The sequence below is a fragment of the Calidris pugnax genome, unplaced genomic scaffold (assembly GCF_001431845.1).
Source record: "Calidris pugnax isolate Ruff unplaced genomic scaffold, ASM143184v1 scaffold273, whole genome shotgun sequence".
Lineage (NCBI taxonomy): Eukaryota > Metazoa > Chordata > Aves > Charadriiformes > Scolopacidae > Calidris > Calidris pugnax.
The window spans coordinates 206211-228739 of NW_015094508.1; the positions used below are offsets into that span (position 1 = coordinate 206211).

Below are 22529 nucleotides of genomic sequence, written 5' to 3' on the forward strand. Positions count from 1 at the left end.
AGGAGGTTTTAGTTATTTAGTTTCATAGATTACAGAATCACAAAATCTTCATGGTTGCCTAGCTCTGAATAAAACATTTTAGGAAAAAAAAAAGTTACAAAAAAGGTTACATCTTTGCTTTGATGAGATTTGTTTTGTGAGTCACCATGTGAGATTGCTTCCTTACTATAATCTTAGAGTAAACTTCCAAAAATATGTACTATATCAGAGCCCCCTTCTTCAAATAAAACCAAAAACTACCATATACTTTGACAAAAACAAGAAGTTGAGAAATGGCTGTGTACTGGAATACATTATTATTTTTCCTCTTCAAAATAAAAAAAATATTGAAGAATGTTAAGATTCAAATTTTAGATGAGAATAAAAACCTGCATTTTATTTGGCCCATGTATACACAGTATAATTGTTCTCTAATACTGCTTTATAAAGCAGTCTCACATTTAAATATTTAGAGAAAAAGAAAACTATTTATCTTATGATTATGATTTTTGGAGAAGAACTATGTGCTTTGCACACAATCACATTTTTGGCACAAAAGCAGTTTGTCACTGAGTGACCACAGTTTCACACAGGTAAAATTCATTTCAGAGTTCAGCCAATTCTATCACAGCAGACTGAGTTTATTCCTTTCCTCCTTGCTCCCGGAGTATATGCCTGCTGCCCCTCTTTGCCCCAAGACCACCACCAAAGGCCCAAGGAGCTCAACAGTTGGCTTCTCGTCGCTAGTGAATGCACATATTCTTTTTCTTGTAGTGCCACCTAGAAGCAACCAGAGGGTACAGCAACGGTTCTACAAGCAGAGCTTGAGAGCCTTTGTTCAACTTCTCGTTCCTGGCAGCATTCTTTCAAATATAAAGTTCTTTCCATTGACCTCAAAAACATCTGAAAACAGATTTCACGCACACATCAAAGATGACTGTAAACTCTTCCTTCCCTCAGGTGCATTCCATAGGGTTTTTTAAAAAAAAAAAAAAAAAAAAAAAAGTGGGTTTTGGTTTTTTTCCTTGAGGAGAGATGGTAGCAGCTTGTCTCTCATTTTGGGGTGAACAGGCTTAGTGGTATCAGAGAAAGGCTTGTAGAAGGAGACCTTTAGGGGAACTTCCCTTGGGGCAAACTGGCCTACTACTGTGTCTCACCTGAGGATCTGCTCCATTGAATATCCTCTGACTTGTTCCAAAGATGTAGTCCATAATCCAGGCTGTTTCTTTTTGAGTTAGGGAAATTTATCTAATAGTTACGTTTTAAAATAAATAAACTTCCTTAATGATAATCTTTTTGCATTTGATAGCCTGGGAGAGAAACAGCTGAGGGGTAGATAGAGTAGATAAGCTTGTGACTGAAGTGGAGGCAGTGAACAGGAAAGAGCTGCTCGCTCTCTTTCAGGCTGAGAATTACAACAGTCAAGTGATGCTGGAAGGCAAAAGATTGAAACCAAGTAAGACGAAGAGCTTTTTTTGCACGATATTCTGGCCAGCTGCGGAGTCTTTTGTCCCTTCCTCAGTCTGCTGGATGTCACAAAACTTAATGTGAGTTCAGAAGCACCTGGATGGAAGAAATCAGAATTTCATGAAAAGCAGAAAGTTATAACCCCTGGCTTTGGAAACTGCTGAGCTGTAAGGGACCAGAAACTGAAAGAACACGGGGAGAAGATGTTGGAGACTACTTACTTTCCTTCTGCTTTTTCTCCTCTTTTTAAGCAGCTGCTCTGAGACAACATCCTGGGCTGGGTGGGCCCTATGGCTGTGATGTGCCTGTTCCTCTGTGTATATAGCTTTTCTGAGATGGTCATAGAGTAGTGAAATGCTGCTAAACTTGTGAACCTGTGGGTTTTGGTCCTATATATCTGTTACTGTTGGATTTTGGTCCAATTCTTGTCTATTTTTCTGTACACTGCCCACCTGTAAAGGCATTGGAAGGTCACTAATAACCCTGGCCAATGCTTTTTGACGCAGGATTCATATAAATGAGCAGTTCTTAAGGATTGCAATTTTTTGAAAAGCAGTAATGGTGCTTTGACCCCAGTAAAGGGTCAAAGTCCTGTGCTGTCGTTAGGTATAAAGAAACCAGTGAGTGCTTGGAAGAGAAGCCTGAAAAATGTTGAAACACTGTTTGAGAACAAACAGGTAGGTCTGGAGGTGGTTAATCACGCGGATCTTGTCAGCCTGGCAGCTGTTTAGCCTGGCCAGATACGGCTGAGGCCTCAACGGGTACAATATGGCCTCAACAATGTACAATATGATTTCAAAAAGTTTTCTGTCCACTAGCAGGGCAGAAGCACAACATTTTCAGACTTCAGCAGAAGGATTTCAGGAAAGGGTGATGCAGAGATTTTGGAAACACATTAGCTGTTGGTCAGAGCTAGGAGTGGAGCACCAGAGAAGTACTGATGCACCCGCTCAGCTGTTAGTCTTTGTTGTTACCGTGTACCTATGCTACAAGGTGACTTCAGGTAGGACATGGATAAGGAGTGTGGGCTGTCCAAATGCATGCTGATCAAGTGAGTTTGGTCTCACTAACAGATGATGCTTAAGAGGACCCTGTCAGGAGTTTATGGCATTTGTGTAGCTGTTACAACCTCAGAAAGGCATCAGGAGTCCTACAGTGACTCTAGCTTTTGAGGTCTCCTAGGAAATATTGATAAAGGAACTAAGAGATGCAGCAGATGAGTCACAAAAAGCTCATTTCTGCTACATAAACTGCAGGGCGCTGAATCCAGTGGGGGAGGTAAGTTTTGTGTAGCTCTGTCAACAATCAAGCCTCATCAGACTTCTTACTGAAAAACTTAGAACTGAGGAAGGCTTCACCAGGATTTATAGCCTGACCAAGTGTGACGCGTAGGTCCCTCTGGTTTGAGTACAAGAGGGACAACCGTGAAGAAAGAGGAGTTCTCTAATGGCATCACGCCCAGACAGAAGCATCATTAAGCAGATGACAGGGTACATACCAGCCTGTTGCAGACCCACACATCCTCCTGCTCTGTCATATTGTTGAACTACAACGTGGCTTGCGTGGTGCATCAGGAAGCCAGCCGCTGACCCCTGGTGCTAATCAAAGACCTTTTCCTTTCAGATCAACGTTATGGAGCACAGTTGGCCTGTGTGTGTTTTTGTGGTGCGTTTTTGTTTGATGGGGGGGTCTTTCTGTGTGCTTGCTTTTCAGGCAAGGGCAAGTCGGCACCCTAAATCTTACACAAAAGACGCATAGCTGTCTGCAGACTTTTTCCAATTTTGCATGTGTTTTTGCCTCACAAGAGATTGGCATAATTTCTATATTCTATGTTTGTAATTCTTTTGTAACTGATAACATTTTGAAACCATTGCCCACCGTACCCCTGCTCCCCCAGACCATCACACTGAAAAGGGATAAAATTGACCCAGTTACTGTCATGCCACGTTGCATCTTATGCATACAGGGATTGCCAGATATCAAGCAGGGAATCTAGAAACTCTTCTTGCTGTGTGAATTCGCTGTGCTGGGCCCATTGAGCTAAGGCAGGACTGCAGGATCCCGTGGATCTGTGTCACCCAAATCTCTCTTTGGAGCTTGTGAGATTCAGCCTGCTTCTGCTACATGGGAGAATGGAGTACAAATAAGAAGCTCCATAGTACAAAGGTGTGTGGTTTATAAATCCATATCAGCTGGAAGGCTGATGATGAAGAGGAGGCTGGTGTGCACAATATTTTCATCAAAATGTGGATGTAGAGGAGGAGAAAACTACATATGCCTTGGGAGTACCACTGCTGTGCTTTCCTCGAGGGAAAATACTGTGGTATTTGTGGTAAATGCAAATAGTACAATGTTTAGTTCCTCAAATTTCTTTGTAATCATTACTCACGCAAAGCTTAAGTATAATCTCACAAAAATTTGTATCTTTCCATGTAAGAGACATTGTATACCATATGAGGTACTTAGGTACAGGTGAATTTGCAATGCAGATCATCCTGTCTGAACAGAGTTTTGGCGAGTATCACCAGGACGGTGGGGTCATACCAGTAGCCCAAATTTCTGTCTTTGGCACAGTGGCAGACCTGTTTTATCTGTGGTGGGAACAGGACCATTGACACCTGAAGTCTTGATACCCGAAGTACTGTGCGGGTCTTGAACTTGCTGAGGCTTTTAACAGAGACTCGTCACATCTGGGTGCTTTCCTGCCTCTCCCCAAGTCCTCTTTCTTCACCTTGCCAAAGAAGGAAATTAGGTTGCTTTGATGTGATCTGTTCTTTTTACGGTGTTTTCCCCCCTCCATGTTCTTGGCATTTAGAAATGCTGTGTGAGTAAACAAAAATATATGCTTTTTATACTGATAATGCTTATTATGCAGATGATGGCTTCCACAGTTTATCGCGCAAAGCCTCTGTACTCACTGCTTTTCAGCTAACATTTTACACTTTTCTTTTGTAATCTCTGCCAGAAATAATGTCGTCCCTGCTGCTTCTGTACATGCGGCTGCATACACGCTTGAAACACTGACAAGCCTGAAGGCTGCAGGCACCGGCAGGATGGAGCAGGCACCAGGACGTTGTTCAACCACCAAGCTGGCTGTGCCCGTGTCGATCTGCTGGGACAGAGCATCCTAAAGAGCTCTGTGAGGGGAAGAGACCAGAGCAAAGTCCAGGAGGTAGGTCTGCAGCTCTCCTTGAAATGATCTTGCTGATGTGACAAGCGGTGACTTTGGCAGCGAGGACTTTGATGTGGGGGGAATTGACTGAAGGGGGTGACTTAACGGTGGGGGCTTGCAGACAAGTCTGCAAGCAGCTCGATGGAGAGGTGAAGGAAATGGAGAAACATTTTGAGCTGTTAATGGGAGCTTTTCTGCAGCGCAGTGCAGTTTCTCCTCCCTCCCTGTCTAACAGGAAACTTCTACCCTCTTTTACAGTGCTACTCCTTGCCAATGTATACAAGTTCTGGCCCTTTGGGCCCGACTTTTATGTTATGTGGTAGTTTGGGGGTAAAGGTTAACCCTCTCTCCACCGTAGTAATAGTATTATTTTAAACCCTCGTATGAGTAGGAACGAAGCTGTTAAACTCTAGATTGCCTCAAATTGCGACTGAGTAAACTCAGTAAACTCTATTTACTGGGATTATAATTAACTAACTATTTTTTTTCTTATTTGTATCTTGACTCCTGCCTTTATGGTGCATTAAGTCCTTGGCAAACGTGGAAACTCCTATCTCTTAAAGTCAGAGAATTTAAATACTCAATCAGGCTTGAGAATTTCCGTGGCTGACTATCCCTGGTGTTTCTAAACACTTCCTTGCTTTAACGGGGCTGCAAAACCTCTGACTGGCAGGACAGAATATTTTGGGAGGTACCAAGGGATTTGCCGAGAGATTTTTCTGTTCAGGCATCCACCAGAACAGCTTCCATCAAAAGTTATTGTAAAGCAGTTCAGGTTTGTTGGGGATGCAGAGGAGCCAGGTTCACTTCTCTGTTGTGCTGCTGTCTTCTTGCATGATCCTGCAGAAGATGTTTGCCCCTTTTGCTGGCCGGAGTGCAGAGACACAGACTCTCTTCCCCTCAGCATAATTCTGGGACGTGGACATGCAGGAATTAATGTTAGATATTTTACTGCAGTCATGGGGATCGCCGATCTGCTGGAGGCAACTGGAAAAGAGCATCTAGCCTTTTCTAAAGAATATATGGAGAGTTGGGACTGAGGGGCAGACAGACAAACAAAACAACTTACTGTCAGCACTGCAGGTACTATTAGGAAGCACAGATCTATGTATCCTGTGCAATGAAGAGCCCTCATGTTTAGCACTGAGACAAGGTGGTATGTGGTACCCGTGATCTCTGCTGAACCTGTGTTTCCTGTGTGTGTGGTGAGAAGCTGTCTTTCCTTTTCCAGAAGCGCAAAACAGGCTGTGGCAAACCATAGATTTTTGGTTTTGTTTTTCTGTGGGGCACTGTGTTGAGTCTTCAGGGTCTTAAAATTGGCAGGCTTATCATTTAATTAGGCTTGGGTCTAAAAGTAATGGCATATTTTTCCACATCTCATGATTAGAGGTCCATAAGGCAGCATGTAAGTAATTGCAGTTACTTAGCTCTTAAGTTGTCAGTAATTTAGAGGAAACCTAATTATTACATTAGGTAGGCCAAAGCATGGGGGTGAGCTGTGTGGAACAAGGCTGGCAGTGGGCACAGCTATGTTACAAGGGCATAGACTGAGGCTCCAGTATAGGGAAAGTGGGTGGAAAATGAGACAAACTTGATAGAATCAACTGATCTAGACTTAATGCCAATAAAAAGTACTCCTACAGAAGCTCTGCGATCCCTATCAATAGGGAGTTTTGCGATGGAAATAACCATCTAGCAGCAGTAAACACTAGCACATGAATAAATTAACTTCCCAGCTAGCAGCATTGAATAATCAAATAGAGTTAAAAGTTTAATTCAGACAGTTAGTTTACTAAAAAAAAAAAATAAAATAATTAACTTAGCAAAGCACATCATTACTTTTCTCCTTCCCCAGCTTCTTGGGAACATCATCCCCTCTGCCTTCCCCACAGACCCATCAAGTGACTTGATTTGTATAGAGTAGAGGGAAAACCACAAGAACTGAGTCTTTCTGCAGAGCTGGTCATGCAAACCACTCAACCAAGTTTGCATTGCTGTGTGAGTGGGTGTGTATTGAGCAAACAGAGATATTTTATCAGGGAGAACTTTTCCCAGAGTGTTTTTGCCTGGAGGAGAGGGAATTGTTTCTGTAGTTCCTGCTATTACAGACACTGGTTTTGCCTCTGATGCCTTTGAGGGATGGGGAGTAGCAAGTCAGAGAAAGCACCTGCTTTGCTGCTCTGTTTGATTTGTCATTGTTGTTAATGCTACCTACATGAAAGCACTTACCCTCATTGATCCCTTTTGCCATTCTCCTCTTTCATCATTTCCCAAGCCCTCTTCTGCTGCTCCTACTCTTCTCAGCACCCATCCCCTTTTTATTTTTTAACCTAAGTAATAAGCAAGTAGCCTGGGTTGTGCTATGCATCAGCAGAAGGACTTTCGCATGGGACAGAGAACAACATGGTGGGGTAGGAGCACTCCTGCTCCCCTGCATCTGCTGTCCTTGTTTGAGATAAAACTGAACCAATTTTCTGTTCAGTAATTACAGTAATAACTAAACTCTTCTAACTAACTAAAACTCTGAAATTAGCAGCTTATTGTGCAGTAAGTTTTGCTCTTAGAGTGGTAAGACCTGATTATGCCAAGGAATGGTATGCAGAGAGGCTCTTGCTGATACTGCTGTAACAACTAAGGTCAGCTAACTTTGTTATTTGCCTGTTTGAAGGTTTGGAAGCTGAAAAGCATAGAGAGGTCACATATATGGGGAGGAGGGGACAAGACAGGTGACCCAAAACTGACCAATGGGGCATTCCATCCCATCTGCCCTGTGCTCAGTATACAAGCTGAGCGATCAGAATGTCAGCCCTCTTTCTTCAATGGCTGGCATCCAAGGAGGACCCTGTCTGTTGGTCTGCCTTTAATCCCAGTCTGAGCACTACTGAATCCAGACCTGGAATCCAGTTCCCATCCGTTGTTGAGTCCAGTCAGGGACTTTCCCTGTGCCTGCCGGTGATGTGATCATCATCCTGGGAGCTAGGTACTGTTTTGTATATATTGTATGTATTTCTTTTTTTTTTTTTTTTTTTTTTTTTTTTCATTTTCATTAAAGTAGTTCAGTTTTTTCTAAGCTCATAAATCTCTCTCTCGAGGTAAGGGAGAGCACATGTCTCTCGCTTTAGTGGTCAGTTTGGCCCAAACCACAATAATCAACTCTCTCCACTTCCTCTCCTTCTACAGACTTGCATTCAGATTTGACCTTTTCACTTAACTCTTGCTCTGTGGAAAGCACAAAAGCAGGTTTCCCCATGACAGCATTTGTAGCGAGTACTATGCATTTCAAATACACCGAGGAGAGAGCAGTGCCTACTGACAGCCTGAATTTTCCAAGAATCTGTATTCTGGTAGCAGCCAATGTGTCTTGCCACTTTGTGCTCTGGGTTAACTGCTCCCAAGCTGATGTGACAACAGATAAAGAGATGGCCCCCACCAGCTGTGTGGAGCACCTTTCCTTCTCCATAGAGCCATCCTGCTCTGAGCAGAGATCCCTCCAGCCTCCCTGGACAAAACCCAACCTTCAAAGCAAGATTTTCATCATTCTGCCTGTGGGGAGGCATCTCGTTCCCACCAGGCTCTGGGTTTCCTGTGATGGACCTGGGCAGTTCATGACAGCTCTATCCCCAGGGCAGGGTCCAGGGAGCTTGTGGTCTCTGCAGATCCACCTGGCAGCTTCTCCCTTTAATCACTGAAGCGCTTGTGTTTAGTGGAGCAGAAGCTATATCAGAGAAGACACAATGCGGAAAGAGAATGAAGTGCTGGGGAGTTGCAAAATTTCTTGTAGTCTCAAACAAAGTGTTTGACAAGCTGTTAATAAATCGGTGTGATTTGAATACAGGCAGTCTGGGAGTACCTCTGCAGTGCATATGAAATGCCGTAACACCACCACGGATTTTGATGAGATGTAGTGGTTTGGGGTGGGCTGGTCACTAAACAAATGACAGATGTTCTCTTTAACCTCTCTCCCTTCCCAGGCCAAAACAGGGAAGGTCTTCCCAGAGGAGGGAGAGAGAATAAGGGAGAAAATCTTATGGATTGAAAAGAACACTAGAACTACTTTAATGAAATACTAATAATAAAAAGAAAAGATAGTAATAAGAAAATAATTAAATGTATATAAAATATATGCAAAACTAGTATCAAGCTCCTGATCATGATACCAGCAAGCATTGGGAAAGTCCCAAACTGGACTCAGTGACAAACAGGTACTGGGTTCAGAAACTGGATTCAGAACCTGGATTCAGGAATGCATGGATTAGGATCGAAGGCAGAAGAACAGAGAGAGTCCTCCTTGGACACCAGCCATTAAAGAAAGAGGCCGACCTCTTTTGATCCCTTGGCTTTTATACTAAGCATGATGCAGATGGGATGGAATACCCTGTTGGTCAATTTTGGCCAATGAGGCCAATGACACATCTGACCTTTCTTGGACTGGTTAAAGCAAACTCTTAATTGGGTGCTTTTAAGTTACAGGTGGTCTCTAACAAAAGTAGCTTGTCTGAACCTTCACTGTTTTTCATGGTCAAGTTTGCCCCACAGGAGTTTTTGCTATACGGGGAGAAGGAGAAAAGAGTAGATGTTAAAATGTACATACCTACAGGTCTTTGACTTTTGAATTAAAATTACCTTGAATAATGCAGCTGCTACTTTAAAGAAGTGGCTTTATGGAAATTGCTTTATTCCCAAGAAGGCTGTTTCCAATAGTCATAGATGAGTTGTTCGTGAAGGGAGGGGCTTCTGGAGGGGCTGGAGGGCTGCTTCTTCAGTGCCAATAGGGTCTGCTGTCTTTTTTGCTGCAAAGCAGTCAGTTTCGTATTTTCTAACTTGTACTGCTGATACAGGAGTGCAAGGGGCAGTTGACTGTGTGGACTGCAGGAGAGACTTGGCATGTAGAGCAAGAGGAACGTGAGAGTTAGTAATTTGTTTCTGCCCAGGGTGAAGGGAGCTGCAGACTCCTGCTGTGCAAAACTGACATGGGCTTCACTGAGTTGCACAGTCTGGGAGTTGCTGTTACTCCGGGTACACAGGGTTTATGGAAAGAGCAGAAATAACAGTGTGAGGAGCAGCAACAAAGCCCTGGGACCAGAGCTCTCCATATGTAAATCATTAGGGTCTTAGTAAAGTGGAAACACGCCTTCAGGAGCCCAAAGCCTGCCAGTTTCTCTGCGCTGCCGAAGGGAATCTGCCTGTTTCTCTGGGTTGCTCAAAGCTCTCCTTAACCCTTTATAGAGGGATGGCCTCCAAGAGGGCTGGTGGATCCAAGCTGCTGGAAGTCAGCCAGAGTGGGATCTTGGTTCTCCAGGATGGCTCAGACTTGTGCTGGTTGGAGCAGCTTCCAGGCTGTCCTTTCTCCATTACTCCTGATCACTGTTCTGGGATGGAGGAGTTGCTGGGGTGTTACTGGCAGAGGATCAGGGTTTGGTGCAATGCTTCTACCCTCAGAATGCTTCACACCAGAGGTGCGCCAAGGCTGCACCATTGCAAGCAGAGCTGGCAGAGCTCAGTGCTGGTGCAAAAGCTGGGCTCTTATCCTGGTGTCCTGTTTGGTGAGGCAGTGACTTTCCTAGAGATGCCTCATCCAGCCCATCTCACAGCTCATGCTCTGGAACAAATTGTTGGTTCTTTGCAGTTCCTTATATCTTTCCACCAGCTGCGGAGGGACCTCAGATGCTTAGTTTGACAAACATTGGGCAGGGTGGTGCTCACTTGCATGGTATCGCCACCAGGATACAGAAGAAGTTCTCTGAAGGCCAAATCATGAAGCACTGTGGCTAATTTAACCATGTTGAGTTGTGCTCCCTGACATAAAATATTCCTAGATGTTGTGAGACAACCTCAAGCAATCCAGTGGAAATGTCTCTGCTCGTGGCAGGGAGGTTGGACTAAATGTCCTTTGAAGGTCCCTTCCAACGCAAACCAGTCTATGATTCTAGGAAATAATACATGGTTTTGTGGCTTCTCAGTAGGAGTGGTGCTTTAAACCTGTTCCAGTGCCTTACTCCCTCACAGTATAGAATTTCGGCCTAATATCTAGTCTAACTCTATCCTCTTTTAGTTTAAAACTGTTACCCCTTGTCCTATTGCTATACCCCCTGATAAAAGAGACCCTCCCCATCTCTACTGTATGTCCCCTTTAAGTACCAGAAGGCCACTGTAAGGTCTCCCTGGAGCCTTCTCTTCTCCAGGCTGAGCAACCCTAACTCTCTTAGCCTGTCTTCATAGGAGACGAGCTCCAGACTTCTGATCATTTCCATGGCCCTCTGCCTGGACCCATTCCAACAGGTCCATGTCCTTCCTGTGTTAAGGGCTCCAAAGTTGGACACAGTACTCCAGGTGAGGTCTCATGAGAGCAGAGTAGAGGGGCAGAATCACATCTCTGGGCCTGCTGGCCATGCTTCTTTGGATGCAGCCCAGGATGCAGTTGACTTTCTGGGCTGCAAGCGCTCATTGCTGGCTCATGTTGAGCTTCTCATCCACCAACACCCCCAATTCCTTCACTTCAGGTCTGCTCTCAATCTGCTCTCTGCCCAGCCGGTATTTGTGCTTGGGATTGCCGTGACCCAAGTGCAGGACCTTGCACTTGGCCTTTTTGAACTTCATGAGGTTTTCACGGGCCCACCTCTCAAGCCTGTCCAGGTCCCTCTGAATGGCATCCATTTCCTCCAGTGTGTCGATTGTGCCACAAAGCCTGGTGTCATCAGCAAACTTGCTGAGGGTGCACTCAATCCCACTGTCTATGTCTCCGACAAAGATGCTAAACAGCCCTGGTTCCAGTACCAACCCCTGAGGAATGCCAGTCATCACTCGTCTCCAGTTGGACACCTATCCATTGACTGTTAACTCTTTGAGTACAGCCATCCAGCCAGTTCCTTATCCATTGAGTCATCCATCAGTCAAATCCATGTCTCTCAAATCTGGAGACAAGAATGTCATGCAGGACAATATCAAATGCTTTGCATAAGTTCAGGTAGATGGCATCAGTTACTCATCTCTTATCCACCAATGCTGTAAAGCTGCTGTAGAAATATGCCAAATTTGTGAGGTACAATTTGCCCTTGAGTCCTTACTGGCCATTGCCAGTCACCTCCTCATGTTCTATGTGCTTTAGCATAGTTTCAAGGCGGATCTGTTCCATAATCTTGCTGGGCACAGAGGTGAGACTGACTGACCTGTGTTTTTTTTCCCTTTCTAAGAATGGGAGTTTTGCTTATTCCAGTCAGCAGGAACTTCACTGGATTGCCATGACTTCTCAAATGTGAGGGCTAGTGGTTTAGCAACTTCATCCACCTGTTACCTCGGGGCCTGCAGGTGAGTCTCATCAGGTCCCATGGAGTTGTGCACCTTCACGTTCCTCAGCTGGTCTCAAACCTGGTCTTCTCCTACAGTGGGCAGTTTCTCATTCTCCTAGTCCCTGCCTTTGGTGACTTGGGCGTGTGACTAGAGCCCTTGCCGATGAAGACCGAGGCAAAAAAAGTCATTGAGCTCCTCAGCCTCGTCCGTATTCAGGTGACCAGGTCTCTCATTTCCTTCCAGAGACGGACTGCATTTTCCCTAGTCATCCTTTAATCGCTGACATACCTATAGAAGCTTTTCCTGTTGCCATTCCTGGCCAGATTTAGTTCTGTCTGGGCTTTAGCTTTCCTGACCTGATCCCTGGGTGCCTGGACAATTTCTCTGCATTTCTCCAGGCTGTCTGTCCTTGCTTCCATCCTCTGCAGGCTTCCTTTTTCTATGTGAGTTTGTCCAGGAGTTCCATGTTCATCCATGCAGGCCTCCTGCTGTTTTTGCCGAACTGCCTCTTTGTTGAGATGCACTGCTCCTGAGGTTGGAGGGGGGGATCCTTGAATGTTAACCAGCTTTCTTGGGCCCTTCCTTCCTCCAGGGTTTTATCCCATGGTACTCTGCCAAGCTAATGCCTGAAGAGGCCAAAGTCTGCTCTCCTGAAGTCCAGGATAGTGAGTTTACTGTTCACCCTCCTTGGTGCCCTAAGGATCTTGAACTCCACCATTTCCTAGTCACTGCAGCCAAGGCTGCCCTTGCGCTTCACATTCCCTACCAGCCCCTCCTTGTTGGTGAGAACTAGGTCCAAGCATGGCTCCTCCTCATTGGCTCCTCTGTCACTTGGAGAAGGAAGTTAGCATTGACGCATTTCTGGTACCTCCTGGATTGCTTCTGCCCTGCTGTGTTGTCCCTCTAACAGATACCAAGGTGGTTGAAGTTGGGTGGCCTGTAGCAGACCCCTCTACCTATTTCTGCTGTCCTTTTAATCTTGACCCATACCTGTCAGTCAGCTCCTTATTCATCCCCAGGTGGAGCTCCATGCACTCAAGCTGGTCATTAACATGAACACCCCCGCCTTGTCTACCTTCCCAGTCCTTCCTGAAGAGCCTGTATCTTTCCATTCCGACACTCCAGTCGTAGGAACCGTCCTACTATGTCTCCATGATGCCAGTGAGATCATAGTCCTGCAGGTGTGTGCACATTTCTAACTCCTGTTTATTCCCCATCCTATATGCGTTTGCATAGTGGCATTTAAGGGTCATTAACTATATATAATGCAAATTAAGTAATGTAGGAGAGTTACAAGCTTCACTTGCAATAACCCTGCTAGCTTTGTGATAGTGCACAGTGGCCTTAGCCAGTGTGTTTAGATCAGAGTGCAGCAAAAATTACGCAGTATTCAGGTGAAACTGCAGAAGAGCTGTTTAGGCAGGCAGATCATCACTCCCTCTTAGGCTCTGCCTTGGAGGCCGGGATTGCCACATGTACTTTTTACAAATTTTTGCAGCAGAGAACATCTTTTTTATCATGAGAAATGCAAATGAAGCAGCAAATGCTTCTCTCTTTAATTTTGACGAAATAAAAATCTAAACTGCAAGACAAGCCAGAATGTGGATTGTTGCCATCTCTGATACCTCATTCCCATTCAAAATTGGCTTTCTTTTAGAATTTTGTCCAGTTCATTTTAAATAAAAGATCTTCAAATAGGAAATGGTTCTTTTGAATTTGAAAGAAATGTAATAAACTGAGGCAACGTGCATATTTTTCGGGAGTGTCAGTGAAAGGCAAAAACACCAGGTTGTTCACAAGGCTTACAGAGCAAGATATTCACTGTTTTCTGAGGAGGTTGCATCTGGTGTTAGCAGCACACTTGACCCTTGCTTAACCCTTCTTAGGGATGCCCTTTAAATTTCAATGTTGCAGAAGGCAGACTAGAGCCTTGCTGTCAATCAGAGGAGTTATAATTAGTGCCTGCAATGGAAGTTTTTAGCTGGACTGCTCCCCAGCCATGGTGCTGCATTCCCACCTGAATCCCAAGCACTGAGGGAGGGGATTTCCTCTTCTTCCCAGCGACTTTACCCATTTTCATTTTGTGATTGAATCCTGAGTGGTGTGCATAGGTTTATAAATAAAAAAACACTTTGATGCAGCAATCTTTGCAGCTTGAGGGCATGATCATGAGAGGCCAAGAGCTGTAGTCGGTGTTTGGGGGATGGATGCTTTGCCTTTGTCCATCTTCTGTGAACACAAGCAGCAGTTGTGAAGGAAGAGTCACTTCCCAGATTTTTATGAAAATGGTGCTAATGACAATGGAAATACAGATTTCTCCAATGGAAATCTCCAGATTAATTACCGTGGATTAAATTTTCATATAACAAATTGATAATGGGTCTGTTAATCAGACTCATACAAATGCAGGTGCTTGTTCCTGGCCTACATGGAGAGGGTAAAATCTGGGAGGTTTAGCAAAAGTGTGGTGCAGAGGGAGGAGAGGAGGATTTCCTTGGGAGCCAGGGTTTGTGAAAGGGCTGTAGAACTTCAGGAGGATCTGGACAGAAGTCTTACACCTGGTGAAGTCTTGGGGCTCCTTCCCTCCTCGAGCACTTGGCTGTGTGAACTCTTCCCCCATTTTAATTTTTTTTCACAGGAGTTGGTGTGACTGCTGGAGGGATGGGATGGGGAAGTGCAGGCACAGGAGAAAGTCACTGGCCAGCATCTGTGCTCTCATGCCAAGTCCTGTCCCGTTCCCCTGCCAGCACCCAAAATCAGCGTCCCAGAGCCCAGGCTGCACTGGAGTTGGTGTGGGAAGGAGAGTGGGAGGAGTGGGGTGCTGCAGGTGTTGCTTCCTTCCAACGGAGAGGTGCCTGGTCAGATACTTGCATGCGGTGCTGCAGACTTTGCTCACAACAGATCCAGACTAGCCATGGCCCAAAGACATGCTTAGGGAAGTCCACAGAGTGAGTGCTTGCTCATGTGTAGAAATATTAGGAGGCAGCGGAGCTAGAATTAGAATTGTTTTAAAACGTTTTTCCCCCTCCAAATAGAATCCTAAAAGTAGGCTTTAAGTTACCTTTAATTAGGCTTTCCTTTGGTTTCACCTTGCAATCTTTTAACATTTCAAGCAATTTCAGTCTCTCAGTAGAAATTCAACATTTCTGTGTTGTTACAGTAATCTATATTGCAAAAGCCAAGAGAAATAGGCACCAGTTCACTTTCCTTCTCTGTCCCTTACAGATGCACTTTACTTTTACCTCCGTGACAGTGTTCCAGTGTGAACTGGGGTGATTTACCCAAGCAGGTTGCTTATGGATGGTATACAGGTGCAAACGATGCTTTTCATGTTTGTGATGTGCCCACTGTAGGGGTTTGCACACTTTTGGGAACTCTGCAGCTTCATTGGCTGTATATTTATAGCTTACAGGTTGCTGGAATAAGATTCAGTAGTTTGCAAGCAGGAACAACAATTTTTCTCAGGAAGGAAAACTTCTGCACATCTGGGTGATAGCAGCTGGAAGCAACTATTGAGGCAACAGGTCTTTACAGGTTTTCCGACATGGTCAGGTTATACTTCATTTTCCCAAAACTTTGCTGTGGTACCCAAAATATAAGTTTGACTCTCTACAGACAAATAAGTGTTATTTCCTCTGTTCTTATTTCCATTTTCTCACTCTCTTCCCTAGTTGCTGCAAGGCAGTAGAAACTAAAGTCTAATTCTAGGTGTGTGTCCTCATCTGTGTTTTCTAGCATGCTTTTGCCTTCAGCGTGGCCTTCCTTATCAGCACTTCCTTTAACTCATCATAGCTCAGTTCATAACTTCGAACACTTTTTGGTACACAGGGGAAAAGGTTTTTTGAGTGTTGAGTGAGAATTCTTCTGCAGCCTCCCGAAGGAAAGGCGAGATGTGCCCACTGGGTTGGAGCACAGAGGAAGGAGTGGAGCTCCACTGCCCACTTGAAGAGTGCCGTCCATGTATTTCTGGTCTTGCTGCACGCCCAGCATCGTTGCCTGAGGCAGGCACAGAAGCTCAGCCTGGCTGGAGAGCTCCTCTAAGTCAAGGACCAAGAGTTTCAATTTGAGAGCAGCATGGCTCAGCCTTTGCTCAGTCCTCTCAGGAGGGTTCATCCTGCTGACTGGCCAACAGAGCGTTAAGCGAGCAGAAGGGATTTTTCAGGAGGGTATGAAATTCTCCCACCACCTTAATTCCTCCTTTTGTGACATGGTGCAGCTTGTGCAATTCTGAAGGTGTAAAGCTGCCCAAAACAGCCTCTCGCAGGGAGGAAAATAGGCAAAAAAGGCAGGGAAATACACCAGCAGAAATCCTGGCCGATTTCTGGATGCAGTACAAACATTGTTGTCATCTAAATAGCAATGCTGTGATCTAAATAGCAAACCCTCTTCTGATCCAGCGGTAGATAAAAGCAGATTCAGAGAACAGAGCAACGGTCAAGAAATGTTTTTATTGGTAAAAGTTTTCGGTAAGAAGTCTTGGCAGCTGGTGATTACCTGCTGCTGTGGTTCCAGAGAATTCAGCTTTTTGTCCATATTTATGTATTGGTGACTGGTAACTCTGGAAGCTTTCAATAGCCAGCTGTTTGCCTAATTCCTTCTTGAATCCTGCTGAGATCATGGTCTTTACAGTACCTTATGACAGGCTATAATTATTTGTTGTGTAAGAACACGTTTTGTTACGCAACACAAATGTGTTTCCCTTGTATTTGTCACACGTCTGTTTTCTTTGAACATCCTTTGCTTCACAGATGCAAAAGGTAAATGAAAACACCCATTTCACTTCTCTGAACCATTCAGTACTTTGCATCCCAGAGGGTAAGAGCCCTGACCAGGTTAGATGCTGTCAGTGTGTGTATATAGACCAGGTGTGTGATAAGTGTTTGTCACAAATGAGGTAAGTCTCCAATAATTTCCTCAGGAGTCTTCTCACATGTAGAAGGAAAAGTGCTGCATCAGGTAGCCCCCACCATTTCATTCACTCTGAAGCACTGTGTAACATGCTTTTTCTTAAAAGAAAATAGTGGGAGCTGGTCAAATTTAGAGACAAAGTAGAGCGTAGTTTAAGCTAAGCAGAGCTAAGTTTAATGCTGCGCCTCGATGTGGACTCTGGTCTAATTTTAATCCAGGGATAGCAACAACACTGCTTGCACTCAGCTGGTAAAGCGAAGCTATGTGGAATGGGGATCACTGAATTTAGCTTTTATCATACTAATACCTCAGTTGCTAAATTGCTACCCAGGAATGCCGTTAAATAGCCTGCTGCATAAAACACACCTTGCCATATGTGTGTTCTTGCAGCTGTGCCTGGGGTCACGTCAGGGAAGAGGATAGATGTACTATTGCTCACACTCCCCCTTCTGCCTTCAATAGGTTACACTATATACTCATTCCAGTGGATGGAATTCTATTCTTCAGGACAGGTTAGCAGTATTTTCCAGAATAAATTTGGACACAGGGAAGACTCTGGGCTTCTCAGACCCTGTTGGGAGAAGATAGGAAGGAAATTAATTTGCTGTTGGACATCTTTGTGGGCCAGGCCCAGTGTTAGAGACAATGAGGGTGCTCTGACTGAATTCTAAATCTCTACTATTAAGCACACATTCTTTGCAGACTCAGAAGAGATCCCCTTGCTGCTCCCATTGAATCCCCTAGAGTTACACAGGAAAACAAACAATGCTTCCTACTTGCTTAGAGGACAGTCACATTTCTGCCAATGCAGGGGTTGCTGTATTTCAGTTAGTGACTCATAAAGAATTAAAAAAGGTTTGGAAAATCAACAGTGGGAGTTTTTTTCCAGCACTCTTATTTAGCTGGAAATCATCTGAAATCCGAGTTGGTTTATTCTCTTCAGTCAGCTAACACAGGGGAGTGAAATCTTTGCCTGTTATTGTGGTAAAATCTGTCTCTGAATCAACATGACAATGAAGAAGAAACTGCAGATTTCCAGTGCTCTGTCCTGCTAAGATGGTGTTTATACTGTAGACGGGCAGGTGTGGGCATGTCTTTGTTAAAAGCTGGAATTGCCTCTGATGCTTTGTTCCACATTAAAATACCATCATGTCTCTCTTTTCTTGCAGAATGAAGAGACGCAAGTGTCCCAACAAATGTCCCTCACGAAGGAAGATCCTGATCCTGTGTGTTACAGGGTGGCTGATTGCACTGCTGAAGCTCCTCCATGTCGAAAGACACTTCTTTCCCTCTAAGGGCATTTATTTGGTTGAGCACTTCTTGAGCACTTCTTCTTATGTTAGAAACAGATATACCTACCTTAGAAATGAGTTCCAGTATGAAATTAATTGTTCATCTATATATGAACAAGATCCTTCTGAAATTGGCAAGAGTTTGGAGATAAGAAGAAAAGAGATAATTGATTTAGCTGATGAAGATATTATAGCAATAACGAGTGATTGCCATGTGTATCGTGCACTTAGGAAATACCACCTAAAACCTGTTTCTCCAGAGGAGGAGAGTTTTCCAATCGCCTATTCTTTGGTTGTTCACAAAGATGCAGTAATGGTAGAAAGGCTCATAAATTCACTATACAGTCATCAAAATATTTACTGCATCCATTATGACCAAAAAGCAGCAAAAAGTTTCAAATCTGCTATGGACAACCTAGCTAAATGTTTCCCCAATATTTTCATTGCATCAAAATTGGAGACAGTGGACTATGCACATATTTCACGGCTGCAAGCAGATTTAAATTGTTTGTCTGACTTGTTCGATTCTTCAGTTCCCTGGAAGTACGTTATTAATTTGTGTGGCCAAGATTTCCCTTTGAGATCAAATTTTGAGTTGGTCGCTGAACTAAAGAGACTCAGTGGAGGAAACATGCTGGAAACTATAAAGCCAAGCAGTAGCAAAAGAGAACGATTTACTTACCACTATGAACTTATGAAAGTGCCTTATGAATATATGCAGATGCCTGTAAAAACCAACATTTCCAAGAATCCGCCACCTCATAATATTGAGGTATTTGTAGGTAGTGCCTATTTTGTTTTAAGCCGAGCATTTATCCAATATACCCTTGAAAGCTCCCTTGCAAAAGATTTTTTTGAGTGGTCAAGGGATACATACTCTCCAGATGAACATTTCTGGGCCACTCTTGTACGTGTTCCTGGGGTCCCTGGGGAAGTTCCCCGGTCATCCGAGGACATAACAGACCTACAAAGCAAAACTCGTCTGGTGAAATGGAATTATCTTGAAGATCACCTGTATCCTCCCTGCACTGGTACCCACCTTCGCAGTGTCTGCATCTATGGGGCCGCAGAATTAAGATGGCTTCTGAATTATGGGCACTGGTTTGCCAACAAGTTTGACTCCAAAGTAGACCCTGTCCTGCTAAAATGCTTGGCAGAAAAACTGGCAGAGCAACAGAAAGAGTGGGTATATCTGTCGTCTGATAAGTACTTTCTGCACATAAATTCTGTGAATGCCTCCTTATAGCAGCACAGTCTTCCCTGCTGTCAGTACTGTGAACTGTTGTGGCACAGCGCCTGCAGTTCCTCTGCCTTGGCATGCTGCAGGATGTTAGTGAGCAAAATACCCATTCTGCAGAAAGCTCAGGGCCCTGGAGAGCCAGGTGCCTGCCCATTTATTTATGAAAAGTCATGCCTCTCTGATTAACCGTTTTGTAACTTGCCACAGTTATCCTGTAATTGTTCTTCAGGGTGATTCTGAGAGGGTGAGGTTTGGTTTTGGAGGCTGGCGCTGTCTGTCCTAGTGGAGTATTTCAGAAACGTGTTTTACATCGAGTGTGTTTGCATCTTTCCTAAGAAACTCCCAATGTGTCTGTCTGTCTGTCCCCTTTTCCTACACTTTTGTTTTTATTTAAAGGTGTGAAACAAAGACCTCTGTATCTGCTACCTCAGGAAAACTGGAAGTGCCCAGCTCACAGACAAAACCAAGAGATCAGCATGACACCAAATGAGCCGTGTGGCCTCACCTGAAGTCCCAAACTTCTCATCTATGGGAGCTAACAAAGATCTTTGCAATGTGAATATGACTGGATGATATAAGGGAAAGATCCCTAGATAACGCGTTGTCTGTAGCATTGTTCTCTTCTCGCAGCTCAACTGTGCATTGTTTTTCCTTGTGTGAAGCGTGTGCTCAGGTTCCGTGCCATGCCTATGAAATCAGTGGTGGCTGATTGAAACAGAATTCTGCACTGTTGCTCTTCAAAGGCAGTATATGAATGTGCCCTAAGGGCAGTCTCTGCAGCCCCTTAGAGTGGATATCCATGCCAAAAGAGGTTGATCTTTATTTCTAGCTCTGCCTGTAAAGATATCCTCCTGTGAAATCCCAGTCCTCTTGAGACAGTACGTCTTACACACAGTGGATAACAAGTGCTCGTTCCAGTCAGCGTTCAGCAATGTGGTGCTATATTGAAATGCAAAACACGCGAAGTCGAGCGGTAATCGTTAAGAATAGCCATATTGCAGAAATGAAGGCCCTGTGTAGACGTGTTTCTCTGTGCAAGTCTCTTGGCCTTGTGCCACCGCGATCCCAGGCTGGTGGGTGCCGGGGCAAGCCCTGGTTCAGCTGTAGAGCAACTGTTCTCCAACAGCCTCTGCTTTCCATGGCCTTGCCTGGCCTCCTGGTAGCAAAGTCTCCCAGGAGTGTCCTCGCAGCTGGGCTGTCCATGCTACAGCATGAGGGAAGTGTTGGTTACTGCAGGGGTCTCTGCAGAAACTCTTGCAACTCAGAAATGCTTCTTGGCATTTTGGGGGTTTCTGGAACATTGCTCTGCCACAAGTTTGGGTTCAGTGGTTCCAGTGGACCTTGGGGTCTAGCTTGCACCATGCCGCTGTCCTCTTTCTGCCCATCTGACTTTCTTTTAAGGGCCTCTTCCCACAAGTGTCTTTGGGAAATCTGGTCTTATTGATCCACAAATTGCTGCAATAACAACCATGTCTCATACCTATGAGAAATCTTTGTTCTTATTTGAGTTGAAAGAACGAAGTAATTTTTTGGTCTCTGCTTTTGTTTATAAATTTAGTCATGGTCAAGTAATGTGTGGCTTAAGATGGGGTTTGAGAGTCAGGACTCGTGGGGGTTTTTCCCCGTTTACGACACTGATTTCCTATGAGACCTTGGAGGAGTCATCTTGAGTTTTCTGTTTCAGCTGTTCCAGCTGTAAAATGGGAAAAACAATGTTCTATTATCTTGCTAAGCACTTCAAAACCTTTGGATGTTGTTGGTTGATTGCACAGTACTAGTTACATATCAAACTGTTTATGCAGTCCGTGGACACACAAGTCAGGTATTTCTTTGATGTACTGTCTCTGAAATAAATGGGGATTATTTTTAAAGTGTGTCTTGCTTACTTGAGTGACTTGCCATGTCTGCCCAGGGCTGTCCTGACTTGATGTGATTTATAGACACTTTGTAGAAGATGAAATATTAACAGTATTTACAGATTCATACATCAGTAGTTGTATATAAATTAGAGAATTCCCACGTGGAAAAAGGTTAATAAAAGATGATGTTAGGATCCCAGGAGGCCAAGCCACAGACTTCTGTACACATAAACTGACGTTTAATAATATAATGATATATTTTAAATTTTTTATTTAGTTAAATTGTCTTTATGTATGTATATACACACATCCCCATTTGTGTTTAAGTGGTTTGTGCTACCACAGATTGATTAAAACAATCCACTAGCACATTAAATTTACAACCAACATGCAACTTTGTGTTGCTTTAACTGAACTGGGTTGAATGATACTAGTTGAAATTGGGTTGAAATTTAACTGGCTTGAAATAAGGCAGCTTATGCTGCCTAGGTAGCGAAGAAATGGATGGAGGAGATGGCACAGTGTGAAGACCCATCACCCATTACATCACTACGTTTGCTAGCTAGGGAAGTACAAGTTCTACAGGCATAGATGCAACTTTATGAAGTGCTGATTTTCTAATGAATTATAAAATATTTCTGGGTTTTTGAAGGTGACTTCAAAGGCAGTTCAGGTTTGTATAAAGGCAGTTCACAAAAATCACTCAAGCTGGAAGATCATGGAGCCCAGCCTCCCGCTCACGACAGGATCGACCCTAAGTTTGGGCTGGGTTTCTTGGGCTTTGTCCCAGGGAGTCTCATAGAATCTCTAAGAGGGATTCTGCAGCCTTTCTGGGGCAACGTTTTCCAATGTTTCCAGGAAAAAGAACAGCCAAAATATAAGTTACTTAACTTTTGAATAATTTTCTCTCTGTTCTTTAATTGCATTCAGCGATGTAGATGTACAATGTAGATGCCTGTATCATAGTTACGTGGCTAGATTACAGGGGTAGGTAACAACTTCATTACTTACCTTTGACTTCATTGTCTTTGTTCTTTACACAGGTAGGTCTTTCTTTACTGACAACAGAGCTGAGGCATGATCTATAAACACCTTTCTGAGAAAAGTGGCTGAATCTAGTTTATGGCAAAGCAAATATGAAATTTTATTTGGGCTGAAACTTAGATTATAGGAAGTTGTCTGCCATTCTGCTCTCACAGGGATTTTTTTTTTCTTTTTGCCTTAGTAAAGCTCAGACATCCTTTCCTCTTCCTCTCTTCCCTTCTCCTGGACACGATTCCTCTTGTAGGTTATTTCACAAATTTGAAATGCACATACATTTCCAT

At 44.0% G+C, this 22529-nt stretch overlaps 1 protein-coding gene across 1 annotated transcript; it reads left to right on the top strand.

Annotated features, from left to right (window-relative positions):
• Window positions 1–4423: 4423 nt before the first annotated feature.
• GCNT4 (glucosaminyl (N-acetyl) transferase 4, core 2) lies at window positions 4424–21198 on the top strand. The gene is made up of 2 exons (XM_014964869.1): window positions 4424–4618; window positions 17983–21198. Exon 2 carries the CDS (start codon window positions 17984–17986, stop codon window positions 19349–19351), a length of 1368 nt encoding a protein of 455 aa, XP_014820355.1. The 5' UTR covers window positions 4424–4618; window position 17983; the 3' UTR covers window positions 19352–21198.
• The last annotated feature ends 1331 nt before the right edge of the window (window positions 21199–22529 follow it).

Bases quoted from the DNA above. Each gene is read 5' to 3' on its own strand.
- GCNT4 (XM_014964869.1), top strand. From the start codon at position 17,984: ATGAAGAGACGCAAGTGTCCCAACAAATGTCCCTCACGAAGGAAGATC.